This window comes from Lepidochelys kempii, chromosome 6 (genome assembly GCF_965140285.1).
Source record: "Lepidochelys kempii isolate rLepKem1 chromosome 6, rLepKem1.hap1, whole genome shotgun sequence".
Taxonomy (NCBI): Eukaryota; Metazoa; Chordata; order Testudines; family Cheloniidae; genus Lepidochelys; species Lepidochelys kempii.
Window position 1 is genome coordinate 122,917,108 of NC_136385.1, and position 13,982 is coordinate 122,931,089.

Sequence of the window (13,982 nt, forward strand, 5' to 3'; positions counted from 1 at the left end):
CGTGCTACTTGTTTTTTCAGATCTTTGGCTATTCTTCAAATTTGTAGCCTCCTAATTTCCATTTTACCTACCATAGTTTCCTAGTAATTTAAAACCTTCTTTACAGAGGCTCTGAAGTTCCCCCTGTGTGGCTGGTCCTGTGCACGGAAGGAGAAGCTTTTCCATAAAAAGCTACTGTAGACATTGATGTGATGTGTCTAAAACTAGCTAGGAATAGCTAACCAATACCTGTGCTTGTTATGGTTAGTATATATCTATTAGATATTTGCTATAGTAAAATATGTTTACTCAAAGAGGTGCTCATTTGTATTTTATCCTAAGTGTCAGATTCTATGTGAATATTCATGCCCAACGTAAGTATTTAAATATATTCAAACAAGACTATGAAAATAAACCAATAGCTGAAATTTCCAAAGTGAAACTGTTGTGCTGCAAAGTTTCAATTTTAACCATAATCATTCAATGGTGAAGTAATATAACACTGACCTAGTACACCTCTACCCTGATATAATGCGGTCCGATATAACATGAATTCGGATATAACATGGTAAAGCAGTATCCCGGGAAGCAGGGCTGCTTTACCTCGTTATATCCAAATTTATTTTACCGCAAGCGGTTCCTCTGCGCCCCCCACCCGCCTCCTTGATGCCCCAGCTGACCTCCACCTCCTCCCACGAGTGTGCCACCGCTCTCCTTCTCCCCCCTCCCTCCCCTCTCAGGCTTGCTGACCAAACAGCTGATTCGGGCAAGCCTTGGGGGGAGAGAGGAGAAGCAGAGCGGCGGCAGCGCGCTGAGGGAAGGAGGCGGAGGCAGAGGGGAGGTGAGCTGAGGTGCGGGGAGGGCCGCAACAAGTAACTGGGGGGAGGGGTGCAGAGGAACCACTCCCCGCCCCAGCTCACCTCTGCTCCACCTCCTCCCCTGAGCGCGCTGCCATCACTCCGCTTCTCGCCCTCCCGCCCTTCCTTCGTTCCAGGCTTCCCGCACCAAACAGCTGACTGGCGCGGCAAGCCTGGAAGGGAGGGCGGAAGAAGCAGAGCGGTGGCAGCATGCTCGGGTGAGGAGGCGGAGGCAGAGCGGAGGTGAGCTGGGGCGAGGAGCAGTTCCTCTCCCTACCCCGACATATCGCAGTCTCACCTATAAGGTGGTAAGATTTTTTGGTTCCTGAGGACCACGTTACATCGGGGTAGAGGTGTATGTATATACCACAAGATACACACATGCTTTTCTATGACTCTAATAGGGACAGTTTCTCACATTTTAACACAATTATGGTCACGAGGGAGTGAGAGGAAAAATTTAAACAATACAAATGTGAATTATATTTAGGAGTTGTTTAAGAAAACATTACTAGATGCCCCACAAACCCCACAATTTCAGTGTCAATAAAGAATGATTCTTTGGTTTAAAAAAATCCTAATTAAGAAAGAGAGATGAAAGGAGCAGTAAAAAAAAAAATATATCAACCAACAGAAAGGGAAAAATCAACAGGAAAAACTAAAAATTATCAGTTATTAAATACAGAGAGTTGACACGAAAAGTTAAAGGTATAAATGAAAAAAAGCTACCACCAATAGGATTAACAATAAGTAGTAATTTTTTAAATATTAGGAACAAAAGAAAGCCTAGCACTGGTATCGGTCAGTTATTCAACAGGGATGGAAAAGCTGTTGATACAGAAGAGGCAGATGTAGTCAGTACGTTTCTGTTTTGCATTTGGAAAGAAGCCGGATGATGTATTCACAGCTTACACGGATAGTGAAACACTTGCCACTGAAAAATGTGACTACGGAGGGTGTTCAAAAGTATCTTGCATCCAGAAGGTTTAAAGTACTGGTTGATGCGCTCTGACCCGCTGATACTGATATTTAAGGAATCCTGGTGTACTGGGAGAGTTCCACAAGACTGAAAATGGCTGGAGTGCCAACATTTAAAAAAGGTAAATGGGAGGACCCAGGTAACAATAAGCCTTTTTAAGCAGATGCAACTTTAATTCTAACGTTTAATTTCTGAGTCTCTGCAACCTTAGTGTTCTTTTAATATAGTTTGTGTATAATATATATCTAGGTTGCACCTGAAAACTAAATCAGGAAATTCAGATCAAGGCTTAGAGACTATCCTCAGCTATCCATACGTTGAAAGATTTCCTTGCCTTACAAATGATCTTACTAAGCACGTCCTTAGGGATATAAAACGCGCAGAGCTTTACTGTTACAGTAGTACTACACTTCCTGCTGTTGTCTATGGTCTTGTATTGTCCTGTTTCTTCTTTAGCTGACTATTCAGAGATAGCCCTGTCAAGCATTATGATTTACAAGAGATGTGTCTGTCTTGATGTGACATTATTAAAGCAGTGTCTTAAGGGAGTCTACTTGGAGGTAGCTGTTAGTAAGTGGGACTCTTACTACAATGCCACACGCTTTTTGTGTCAGAGTCCAATCTACTAATACCTGACTTCAGAAGACAGAACAAATAAAGTGATGTGCTGGGTTTCTGACACATTTAGCAGAGGGGTTTAACAGACAAGCTACTTTTCCAAAGAAGTCCTTGACACTCATCTTTAACAAATAAGTGATACCAGGTGTGAGAAACGCTGTCAATTACAATTGACAGTGACTTTGAAGAGGTCTATCTCAAGAGTACTTAGTTTGCAAACAGACAAGCCACACCAATGCCATACAACACTACCAGTTCAACTTACATCCAGCAGTAGTGACCACTATCCAAAGAGAAAATCCTATATTCCATGACCCTATTAGGTCAGAAGATATTTGAGGCTATTTCAAAATACTCACATATGAAACACCTGATGGATCAATCATGTAAAGCTGAGCACCATCATCCTCATCATAAGACCCTAACATGAAACTGAATAAAGAAAACGAGATATTAGAAGACAGGTTATGCACGGTGCTACAAAAATCACACTAAATTACAAAGATTAATTATACTGCCTTGATTTTTTTGCACACAATAGACAAGGTCTCATCATTGCTCTTGTAGTGAAATCTCCACTACATACTACCTTCCAACAAGTAACTCACCTTATCCTTTTGGGTACCCTCATCCCCAAAGTTGTCAGTATAATTTTGCTCGACCTATAGCTAAAGACCATCTTTCTTAAGTCACTGACTTACTGGTCCCTTGGATTGTCTTTTAAGATAGGCATCACTGTATTTACAATGCCTCACTTAGCTAAAGGGCCAGAGAAGCAAATTTTCAAATGACAATTTTGTTTTCTTGATTCCCATGGAAGTTACCAGCAGAAGTGTCTCAGTTTTAAAATTTAGGAATAATTAGATATTTTGCCTAGTAATCAAATGCATCTTTACACAGACATGTGAGCTCTTTACCTGAAGTCCTCCTCAATATTACTAATATAATTACACTTATTTTTAGGATATAGATAGATAGATACACACGCACGAAGGCACAGATACACCAAGGTGAAAAATCACCTTATAAATACTCATGATAGATTTATCTATTGTGCACTGAATAAAGATTCTCACAATCAAGCACAAGCATTTAAAAAACTTATACCTGCAGCCAAAAGGTCTGACAGCACTGTATAGTGTGTAGGCATGTACATACATGGCCACTCTGTCGGCAAGATGCTGGGGGGGAAGAAAAAGGGAGGAGTTTAGACCATTTAATTTAATGAAATAAACATGCCTCAAGTAAAACAATTCAAAACAGGCTACCTTCCCTGTCATGGGATCTAAGGAAACCTAAAGAATGAATTTGTGCTAAAAGCACCAGTTACTTACCTTCAATGGAATATTATATCCATAGTTGGATCTAAAGTTAGAAGCTTCTTCTCTAGCTATGTCTGCCAAAGAACGAGCATCTGCCAGGAGTCCTGCTACTGCCTGAAATGAAGAGTATCACTGGCTAAAGTCAACACTCAGATAAATTACCAATATTTCTTGCAAGGTAATTGACAAACTTTAGACATCTAATTCTGTTACTTTGACTTAAACAAGTTTTTACTGCACCATACATATGCCCTCTCAAAACTGACCAAACCAGAATTTACACCTGTCAACAAGCTGAAAAAAACACCAATGAAGTATCAAACCTTTTCAAAATTATTCAATAAACACATAATTGATGTATTATTGTAAATCACATAAAATAAAGGTATACTCTTAAGATCCAATTTCTATGTAAGCTGTAAGGTTAATGTAAAATAAACAAAAAGCATGAGAACAGGGAAAAAATAGACGAGCACCCCTAACAGTATATATTTTTCCCCCTGGATTTTAAGACTTCTTGAACTGCAACAACAGTCGTGACAGCATTACAGTTCTGCTGACAGCATTACAGTTGCTGGAGCAATCTTCTTACTCCCCATGACTAGTGGTGCAGCTTCAAGCAGTTTTACTAGCAAGGTTCCCATCTGATGTTTAGGGGCCTACCAAATTCACAGCCGTGAAAAATGCATCACTGACTCAAATCTGGTCTCCACCATGAAATCTGGTCTTGTGTGTACTTTTACCCTATACTATAAAGATTTCACTGGTAAACCAGTGTTTCTCAAACTGAGGGTCCCAATAAATAAAGGGGGGGTGGAGGGGAAGGAAATATTGCCACCCTTACTTCTGTGCTACCTTCAGAGATGGGTGGCCGGAGAGTGGTGGCTGCTGGCCAGGTGCCCAGCTCTGAAGGCAGTGCCCACCAGCAGCAGCTCAGAAGTAAGGGTGGCAATACCATACCATGCCACCCTTACTTCTACGCTGCTGCCTTCAGAGTTAGGTCAGGACACCTACAGTTACAACACTGAAATTTCAGATTTAAATATCTGAATTTATGAAATTTACGATTTTTAAACTCCTGTGACCGTGAAATTGACCAAAATGGACCGTGAATTTGGTAGAGCCCTACTGACGTTACTAACATTACTACTGGGGACAGGTCATTAGCCCTTGATATCTGGTCTCTTTATACCAGCGATTATAGCAACCGGCTCCTTCCTTCCCATGCCCCTTTCAAAAGAAGGTGAGAATATCTTATATGTTAGTACTGTTGTCGTGTGTTTTGCTATTCTTAGAAAATGTGTTTTATGATATGGGTAACAAGAGGCTGCTTTCTTAATATTTAGTTTATGCATATTCCTGCTCTAATTGGAGCATCTGTTTTAATGTACGGAGAAAGAAACCAGAGAAAGTTAACTCTAGAATGAGTAAATATCATAGATCAGCCTCGCATTTTACTGTAAGATTTTGCTTGTATGTGAACAGGTTTATACACATACCCACAAACAGAACTAGAAGTGCATACACAGAATTGAGAATCAGATTTGTCTAAATGTCCCTTGACGGTTCTCTGACTACAAGTTTAGAAGTGTTGGGATACAGTACTTCAAAAGCTATTTAATATTGGCTGTATTTATGCAATGGACTATCCATTTTCTGTGACGTTTTCCTAATTCATAGGATAAAAGCAAAAAGTGTTGCAGCACCTCACCATTCCAACATGTCGATCAACATTAAAGAGACGTTTATTGGAACCTTCTTCATAAAGCTTGGACAAGACTAGTTTTTCTACTCCAAAGACAACACCATCTTTACATCTTATGCCAATTGCTGTACTGAAAGACAAGTCAAATATAAGAATGAGATTTTTTTTTAAAAAAATAATACACTAAACAGCTAGGAGTGGGGTTGGAAAGTTATTTTACCATTTCTTTATCAAAGTTAAGTGGGTGCAGGACTGAAGTACAAGACAGCTTAATTTCAAGTGAGGTAGATCTGCTCCATGGTTTCATTGCTTCTTTGAAGATGGGGAGGAAGAGAGTAAGACCCACTGAAGTTACCCAGTGTTTCTATAAGAAAGCAGCACAGCATTTCCCTCTTTCCCATCCTACCCAAGGAAGTTTTCGCACACACGCTGTACATCTCGAACTAAATAGTTTGAGGGACATGGTGGGTGGGGAGCAGTTCTCCCTTCAAACCTGCACGTTTCCTATAGTTTTGAAGTGGAAGCATTTACATGGTTATGTTATTTTACTTCCATCCTCCCCTCCCCCCATCAGCACATAATCATAAAAATAGGAACAACTCCTGAGACGGCCCTGGCAGTGGCACACATATCTCAAGAATCTCTTGTCATCACTAAGTTGGGAGGGCCATGGCCCCTACCTACTCCATAAGGCAGAAGTTCTCAAATTGGGGAGTGCAGAATGAATTCTGGGGTGGCGTGACAAGCAGCTCTGCCTTCCGAGCTGGAATCCAGAGAGTAGCGGCTGCTGGCCACGCATCCAGCTCTGAAGGCAGCACCGCCACCAGCAGAGAAGTAAGGGCGGCAATGCCAGACCATGCCACCGTTACTTCACTGCTGCTGGAGGCAGCGTTGCCTTCAGAGCTGGGTACCCGGCCAGCAGCCACCGCGCTCCACTCTGCCTTCAGAGTTGAGTGGCCATAGATGTATTTGTGTGGGGAGAGCGGGAGTTGTAAACTACTACAGAGAAGGGGGGAGGGGCTCGATCAAATAAGTTTGAGAACCACTGCCATAAAGTACAACACAGACAAGTTCCCTCTTCCCTCCATGGGGCTAAATCATGTCCTCTAAATGCCTAACATGAAAATATCTAGACATATCAAAAAGTCTCACTGACCAAGTGAATAAAGAAGAGAAGATAAATCACCAGAACATGCACTTCAGTGAAATTAAATAGTTCTTAAATATGCATCCAAAACTATTTTGTACTAATGCTCACTATGATATGGACCAATTGGTAAGATTTATGGACCATTCCACAATTACTTTTAGGATGGTATTATAGATGGTAAGAGATCTTTAAAAGCATTTGATGAAGTCACTGAAAGGTGATATACTCCCAAGATATTAGATATTCATACTAGCTGGAGTACCACACAGATTTATTTTGAACTATGTTATTTCTATTGCAATAGTATCCAGAGACCTGGATCAAGACCAGTTGCTGTACAAACACAGGATGACCCAATCCATACCTCAAAGCACTTTATCTGTATTTACTAGTCAATACATCCAGATTGTGCTACAACACAATAGAGTATTTACGTTTTTATAGCTGCCACCTGGTATATGCCTGAAGGAACATATGTAGTCTTAGGGAGGCAAACTGTAGTTTTAGCCAAACCATAATTCTTTAAGAAACTGGCAACAGCTAGTGAGGCTACTACAAACCTATGTGGTCCTGAGCAAGTTACTTGACTTCTCAGTGCCTCAATTCACCATCTCTAAAATGGCCCTTTTGGTATTACCATAATAGATAAGCACCTTACATATATTAAGGACCTACGCAATCAGCTTTTGCCCCAAAGTACGAGATTTTATTACACTCAGCACACATGAATAATTTACTACCTTCCTTTGCAGTCTCCCAAGCCATGCCTTTATAATTTTTGTTACTCCAAACTGTAGAACAAATAAGGATGACTACACTCCCTTTATATTTAATGTGAAGAGCTTCCTGAGAGGAATACAGTCACAAAATTGGCTAATCACTTATTTCAGGAGTACAATTTTCTTTGCAATACCATCTTAACTACTTGCCCTAATCGCATTTCTCTTGTCATTTTTAAAGAAACAGGTGAAGTAAAAAACAAAGACATTTCTCTTACCTACTATTCTCCACAGCTTTCATAGCATATTCAACTTGAAATACTCTGCCATCTGGAGAGAATGTGGAAGCTGACAGGTCATACTGTAAAGGAAGAAAAAAACACTACTCAGCATAAAACAAGTTACAAATAGAGCCCACATAGCAGTAGTACTAAGCTATTTTTCTATGCAAAGTCTTAAAGTGAGTCTCCGGAGAAAATCTGTGTAAGAACGGCCATACTGGGTCAGACCAAAGGTCCATCTAGCCCACTATCCTGTCTTCCGACAGGGGCCAATGCCACGTGCCCCAGAGGAAATAAACAGAATAGGTAATCATCAAGTGATCCATCCTGTCACGCATTCCCAGCTTCCAGCAAACAGAGACTAGGGACACCATCTCTGCCCATCCTGGCTAATAGCCATTGATGGACCTATCCTCCATGAACTTATCCAGTTCTTTTTTGAACCCTGTTATAGTCTTGGCCTTCACGACATCCTCTGGCAAGGAGTTTCACAGGTTGACTGTGCACTGTGTGGAAAAAATACTTCCTTGTGTTTGTTTTAAACCTGCTGCCTATTAATTTCATTTGGTGACCCCTACTTCTTGTATTACGAGAAGTAAATAACACTTCCTTATTTACTTTCTCCACACCAGTCATGATTTTATAGATGTCTATCATATCCCCCCTTATTCGTCTCTTTTCCAAGCAAAAAAATCCCAGTCTTACTAATCTCTCTTCATATGGAAGCCGTTCCATACCCCTAATAATTTTTGTTGCCCTCTTCTAAACCTTTTCCAAATACCAATATATTTTTTGAGATGGGGCGACTACATCAGCACACGGTATTCAAGATGTGGGCGTACCATGGATTTACAGAAGCAATATGATATTTTCTGTCTTATTATCTATCCCTTTCTTAATGATTCCCAACATTCTGTTCGCCTTTTTGACTGCTGCTGCACATTAAGTGTGTTTTCAGAGAACTATCCACAATGACTCCAAGTTCACTCTCGAGTGGTAACAGCTAATTTAGACCCTATCATTTTATATGTATAGTTGGGATTATGTTTTCCAATGTGCATTACTTTACATTTATCAATACTGAATTTCATCTGCCATTTTGTTGCCCAGTCACCCACTTTTGTAAGATCCTTTTGTAGCTCTTTGCAGTCTGCTTGGGATGTAACTATCTTGAGTAGTTTTGTATCATCTGCAAATTTTGCCACCTGTTTACCCCTTTTCCCAGATAATTTATGAATATGTTGAATAGGACTGGTCCCAATCCAGGCCCCGGGGACACACACCACTATTTACCTCTCTCCATTCTGAAAACTGACCATTTTATCCTAACATGTAAGAATGGTTCACTCATGTTGATATTTATTTCATGTGAATAAAGGAAGCAATACTTTTTAAAAAAAATTCAGACAGTTTCCTTTTAGTGAAAGTATATAAACTGAAAGTAAATTAGTAAATTCAATGTTGGTTAGCTTAGTTTTTAAAAAAGCTCTTGCTTCAGTGATATTCATTCCATAATTCAAACCCATTGAGGAATCTCAAATTCCGAACAATGGCAATTAGTAATTAGTAAGGCTTCACAGACAGACACTTATCATATGGTTAATACTATTTTTTAGTACATTGTGACTTATTTTGATACTTAGAATAGCATTAGTACTTTTCTCTTCCACTTTGCTTTCCATATGAGAATCTCAAAGCACTTCTCACACTTTAACATTTAAGCCTTTCCACAAACCGGGGCTTCATCTCTGGTACCTAGGCAATGTGTACAGGAGATGGTGGGAGAGGTCATTGGGCATTTGAGTGATGTTGGTCTACAGTGCTGCCTGCTGGCCAAACAGGTATAACACGAGCTCTGATTATAACTGTATTATTCTTAGTCCAAGGAAATTTAGGATATATCTACACCCACCTCCCCTCACCACATTTCACAGCATAGATGGTAACATCTACACTGCTATTTTTAGCCCCATATCATGAGTCCCGCAAGCCCGAGTCAGTTGACCCAGGCTCTGAAACTAATTGCCATAGTTGTGGGACCCCTAGTCATCTCAGTAGTGTGGAGTTTGTGCATGCCTGGTGCAGCGAGGGGCAGAAGAATAAAGAAGCAGCTGTTTCATGAAAGCACCCAACTACTATGAATATGCAAGTTTGACCCAGACCATCCCTTGTTCCCAGAAAAGAGTTTTCAGGTCTGATTCATTCTTAATGAACTGGGAACTGCCAACAAGTGACAGATCATCTTTTTAGTACTTCTCACTGTAGGCTAGGTCTACACAAGCACTTTTGCCGGTAAAACTTTTGTCCATCGGGGGGGAAAAAAAACCCACACCCCTGACATAAGTTTCACCGACAAAAGCGCTGGTGAGATCATTGCTAAGTCAGCGGGAGAAGCTCTCCCGCAGACATAGCTACCACGGCTCTTTGTGGGTGGTTTAATTATCCCAACAGGAAAGCTCTCTCCCATCAGCATAGAGCGGCTACAGCTGTGCCGCTGTAAGGTCTGTAGAGTACCAGCATGTCTCAAATGCGACCACCAGGGTTTTCTCTTGCAACCACAACCCTCGGGGTGGTGATGGTGGGGGAGGGGAGGAGTTGCCCCTCCCCTGGGGCCACCAGCAGGGATTGGTCCCAGCCCCCCTTCTGAAGCCACAAACACTGTAGGAGCAGGCGACCAGTGTGAGTTCCCCACCTTCCCAGGGGCAGTGAGGATCGGGCTTTGGGCTTCAGCCCTGGGGTGGTGGGCAGCAGGCTCTGGCCATGCAGCAGCAGGCTTCATTCCCCAGTTGCAGTACTTCATGCTCTGGCCCTGGGCACATTCCCCCACATCACTCCTGATCCCTGCTGCCTCCTCCAGCCCCCAGCCGTGCAGCAGGACCCCAGGATCCAGCCCTGGACTCACCCCTCCATTGCCCCAACCCCCGCTACCTCTTTCAGCCCCCCATCGCTCCTGGACCTCCTTACCCACCTTCCCATCCAGGGTTTAATTTGTTCTCCAGCTTGCTGGGGATGAGTAAGTCTGCTGTGAAAAGTGATATTAACAAATATACAAATATCACTTTTGACAGCAGCAGACTAACTAGATAGCAAATTTATTTAAAAAAAATTCAACCAAAAAAAGCAAAACACGCAAAGCACCTTATTTGTGTTTCTATTCTGTTTAGGTCCAGTAAAGATTAGAGACAACTGTACATTACTTTTATTACTGAGTCTGAAAAAAAAACCCTACATAAATAAATTACAATGATTTGGGCATGTATATGTGCGTATTTATTTTTTTTTCCTAAAATTAATTAATTATTTTTGGAAAAACTGTAAGAGCGGCCACCAGCGGTCTCTGAATTGGTTATTCTCACCAATAAATCTGTTGTGAGAACTCCCAGACATAGCCATGCCTTTGTCTCATGTACTGCATTAGCCTGAGTCAGAGTGGCAGAGGCCCTTGTCAAGCAACAGTTAAGTCTGCATATCCATAGAAAACAGCATCCCCCATAAGTTAAATGGCACGTTCCCAGCCACAGCCACCCCAGTTCATTAACATGCATCTGAACATGGAGGGGGGCATTCTGAATCTCTCCCTGTAGATGGGGCACCCCCTTTTCAAACACAGCAGCGACTGGAGAAGGGAGCATCGTGGGGCTGAGCACATCCACGGGGCTGAGAAGAGTACATCGGTGCCCTGGGGCTGGACAGAGAGCCCCCACTGCTCCACCACCCCCATCCCTCCTCCTAGAGCCCGACCTCCCCCCAGCACCTATTCACCCCACTTCCTATAGCCCCACACACTCCTCCTCCCAGGGCACCACCCATCCAGACCCAATCTCCCCAGAGCACCCCCACTCCCCCCACCCCTTAGAGCCCATCCTCCCCACCGTCTAGACAGACCCCCCCCCACGCCCTAGAGCAGCGGTTCTCAAGCCCCAACCCGGGCTGAAGCCCTGACATTTTAAAAACACGTTGGGGACAGGCCTCAGGGGGGAAAATTGAGAACCCCTTAGCCTAGAGCCCCACCCCCCTTCCCCTGGAGCCCCCGGCTCCCCCCCCCCCCAGCCAGAGCCCCACCCCCCTTCCCCTGGAGCCCCCGGCTCCCCCCCCCCCAGCCAGAGCCCCACCCCCCTTCCCCTGGAGCCCCCGGCTCCCCCCCCAGCCAGAGCCCCACCCCCCTTCCCCTGGAGCCCCCGGCTCCCCCCCCCCAGCCAGAGCCCCACCCCCCTTCCCCTGGAGCCCCCGGCTCCCCCCCCCCAGCCAGAGCCCCACCCCCCTTCCCCTGGAGCCCCCGGCTCCCCCCCCCCAGCCAGAGCCCCACCCCCCTTCCCCTGGAGCCCCCGGCTCCCCCCCCCCAGCCAGAGCCCCACCCCCCTTCCCCTGGAGCCCCCGGCTCCCCCCCCCAGCCAGAGCCCCGCCCCACCCCCCTTCCCCTGGAGCCCCCGGCTCCCCCCCAGCCAGAGCCCCACGCCCTGTGGCCCCTCCCCCCGCTTACACTTTCGCTTTCCCACCAGCCGCGCGGAGCCGAGGTGACTCAGCAGTACCGCCTCCTCCCCCGGTCCCGTGAGGGGGGGCTCAAGCTGCCCCCCCCCCGCGCAGGCGCAGCGGCGGCCCGGCCGAGCCCGGCGAGGAGACTCACCCCGGTGCCGATGGAGCTCATGGCGGCGGAGCCGTGGGGAGAGCGAGCGCCGGACAGACCCGATACGCACACGCGCGCGCACACACCGCTCACGCGCCCCAGGCCTCACCAACGCACATTCCCATTGGCCCGCTGCACACCGGCCAATCAGCTCCCGCGGTGGGGTCCTAGGTGAACGTGCGCGTCCGCAGAGCAGGCCCCGTCATGGCCGCGGGGGCGCGCCCGGCCCGACACTGGAGGGAACCCACAGGAGGTGACTCGAAAGGGGAGGAGTCTCCGAAGCAGAATTAATCAACTAGTTGTGCGCATGCTCCAAACTATGTTTCGAATAGTCGCTGAAGGAAGGCGGTATCGCAGCGCCCGGCTAGCTCAGTCGGTAGAGCATGGGACTCTTAATCCCAGGGTCGTGGGTTCGAGCCCCACGTTGGGCGAAGAGAATTTTGCTCTTGTACCTGCAATTACCATAGCAGGTTTTCTGCACTTTTGCCCGGAACAACGAGGGGGGCAGCGCAGTTTGCCGATGAAGGAGCCTGGCTTGGTCATTAGCCTTGCAAAGCGGGACAGCTCAGTGGGGCTGTGGTGGGCCCAGCTGCGGAGGGGCAGGGCCACCTGGGAACCAATCCCCAGGCACCCTCCTCATCGCCTTTTATGATGAGATTACTGGTTCTGTGGATGAAGGGAAAGCAGTGGATGTATTGTTTCTTGACTTTAGCAAAGCTTTTGACACGGTCTCCCATAGTATTCTTGTCAGCAAGTTAAGGAAGTATGGGCTGGATGGATGCACTATAAGGTGGGTAGAAAGCTGGCTAGATTGTCGGGCTCAACGGGTAGTGATCAATGGCTCCATGTCTAGTTGGCAGCCGGTGTCAAGTGGAGTGCCCCAGGGGTCGGTCCTGGGGCCGGTTTTATTCAATATCTTCATAAATGATCTGGAGGATGGTGTGGATTGCACTCTCAGCAAATTTGCGGATGATACTAAACTGGGAGGAGTGGTAGATACGCTGGAGGGCAGGGATAGGATACAGAAGGACCTAGACCAATTGGAAGATTGGGCCAAAAGGAATCTGATGAGGTTCAATAAGGATAAGTGCAGGGTCCTGCACTTAGGACGGAAGAACCCAATGCACAGCTACAGACTAGGGACCGAATGGCTAGGCAGCAGTTCTGCGGAAAAGGACCTAGGGGTGACAGTGGACGAGAAGCTGGATGTGAGTCAGCAGTGTGCCCTTGTTGCCAAGAAGGCCAATGGCATTTTGGGATGTATAGGTAGGGGCATAGCGAGCAGATCGAGGGACGTGATCGTTCCCCTCTGTTCGACATTGGTGAGGCCTCATCTGGAGTACTGTGTCCAGTTTTGGGCCCCACACTTCAAGAAGGATGTGGATAAATTGGAGAGAGTCCAGCGAAGGGCAACAAAAATGATTAGGGGACTGGAACACATGAGTTATGAGGAGAGGCTGAGGGAGCTGGGATTGTTTAGCCTGCAGAAGAGAAGAATGAGGGGGGATTTGATAGCTGTTTTCAACTACCTGAAAGGGGGTTCCAAAGAGGATGGCTCTAGACTGTTCTCAATGGTAGCAGATGACAGAACGAGGAGTAATGGTCTCAAGTTGCAGTGGGGGAGGTTTAGATTGGATATTAGGAAAAACTTTTTCACTAAGAGGGTGGTGAAACACTGGAATGCGTTACCTAGGGAGGTGGTAGAATCTCCTTCCTTTGAGGTTTTTAAGGTCAGGCTTGACAAAGCC

The 13,982-nt window shown here is 45.3% G+C and overlaps 1 protein-coding gene and 1 non-coding gene across 2 annotated transcripts in view; one reads left to right on the forward strand and one right to left on the reverse strand.

The window, feature by feature from the left end:
* The window catches only part of PSMA3 (proteasome 20S subunit alpha 3), a 28,746-nt gene extending 16,371 nt beyond the window's left edge, over positions 1 to 12,375 (reverse strand). The window contains exons 1-6 of the mRNA XM_073349990.2: positions 12,235 to 12,375; positions 7,608 to 7,690; positions 5,467 to 5,590; positions 3,768 to 3,869; positions 3,541 to 3,614; positions 2,793 to 2,865 (exon numbers count right to left, since the gene is read on the reverse strand). Of these exons, the coding sequence (XP_073206091.1) occupies positions 2,793 to 2,865; positions 3,541 to 3,614; positions 3,768 to 3,869; positions 5,467 to 5,590; positions 7,608 to 7,690; positions 12,235 to 12,255 (477 nt within the window). The 5' untranslated portion in view covers positions 12,256 to 12,375. The remainder of the gene's footprint in view (positions 1 to 2,792; positions 2,866 to 3,540; positions 3,615 to 3,767; positions 3,870 to 5,466; positions 5,591 to 7,607; positions 7,691 to 12,234) is intronic.
* Positions 12,376 to 12,592: 217 nt separating this feature from the next.
* On the forward strand, positions 12,593 to 12,665 carry TRNAK-CUU (transfer RNA lysine (anticodon CUU)). Its single transcript has one exon. It is a non-coding gene; the product is annotated as a tRNA-Lys (tRNA).
* Positions 12,666 to 13,982: the final 1,317 nt, after the last annotated feature.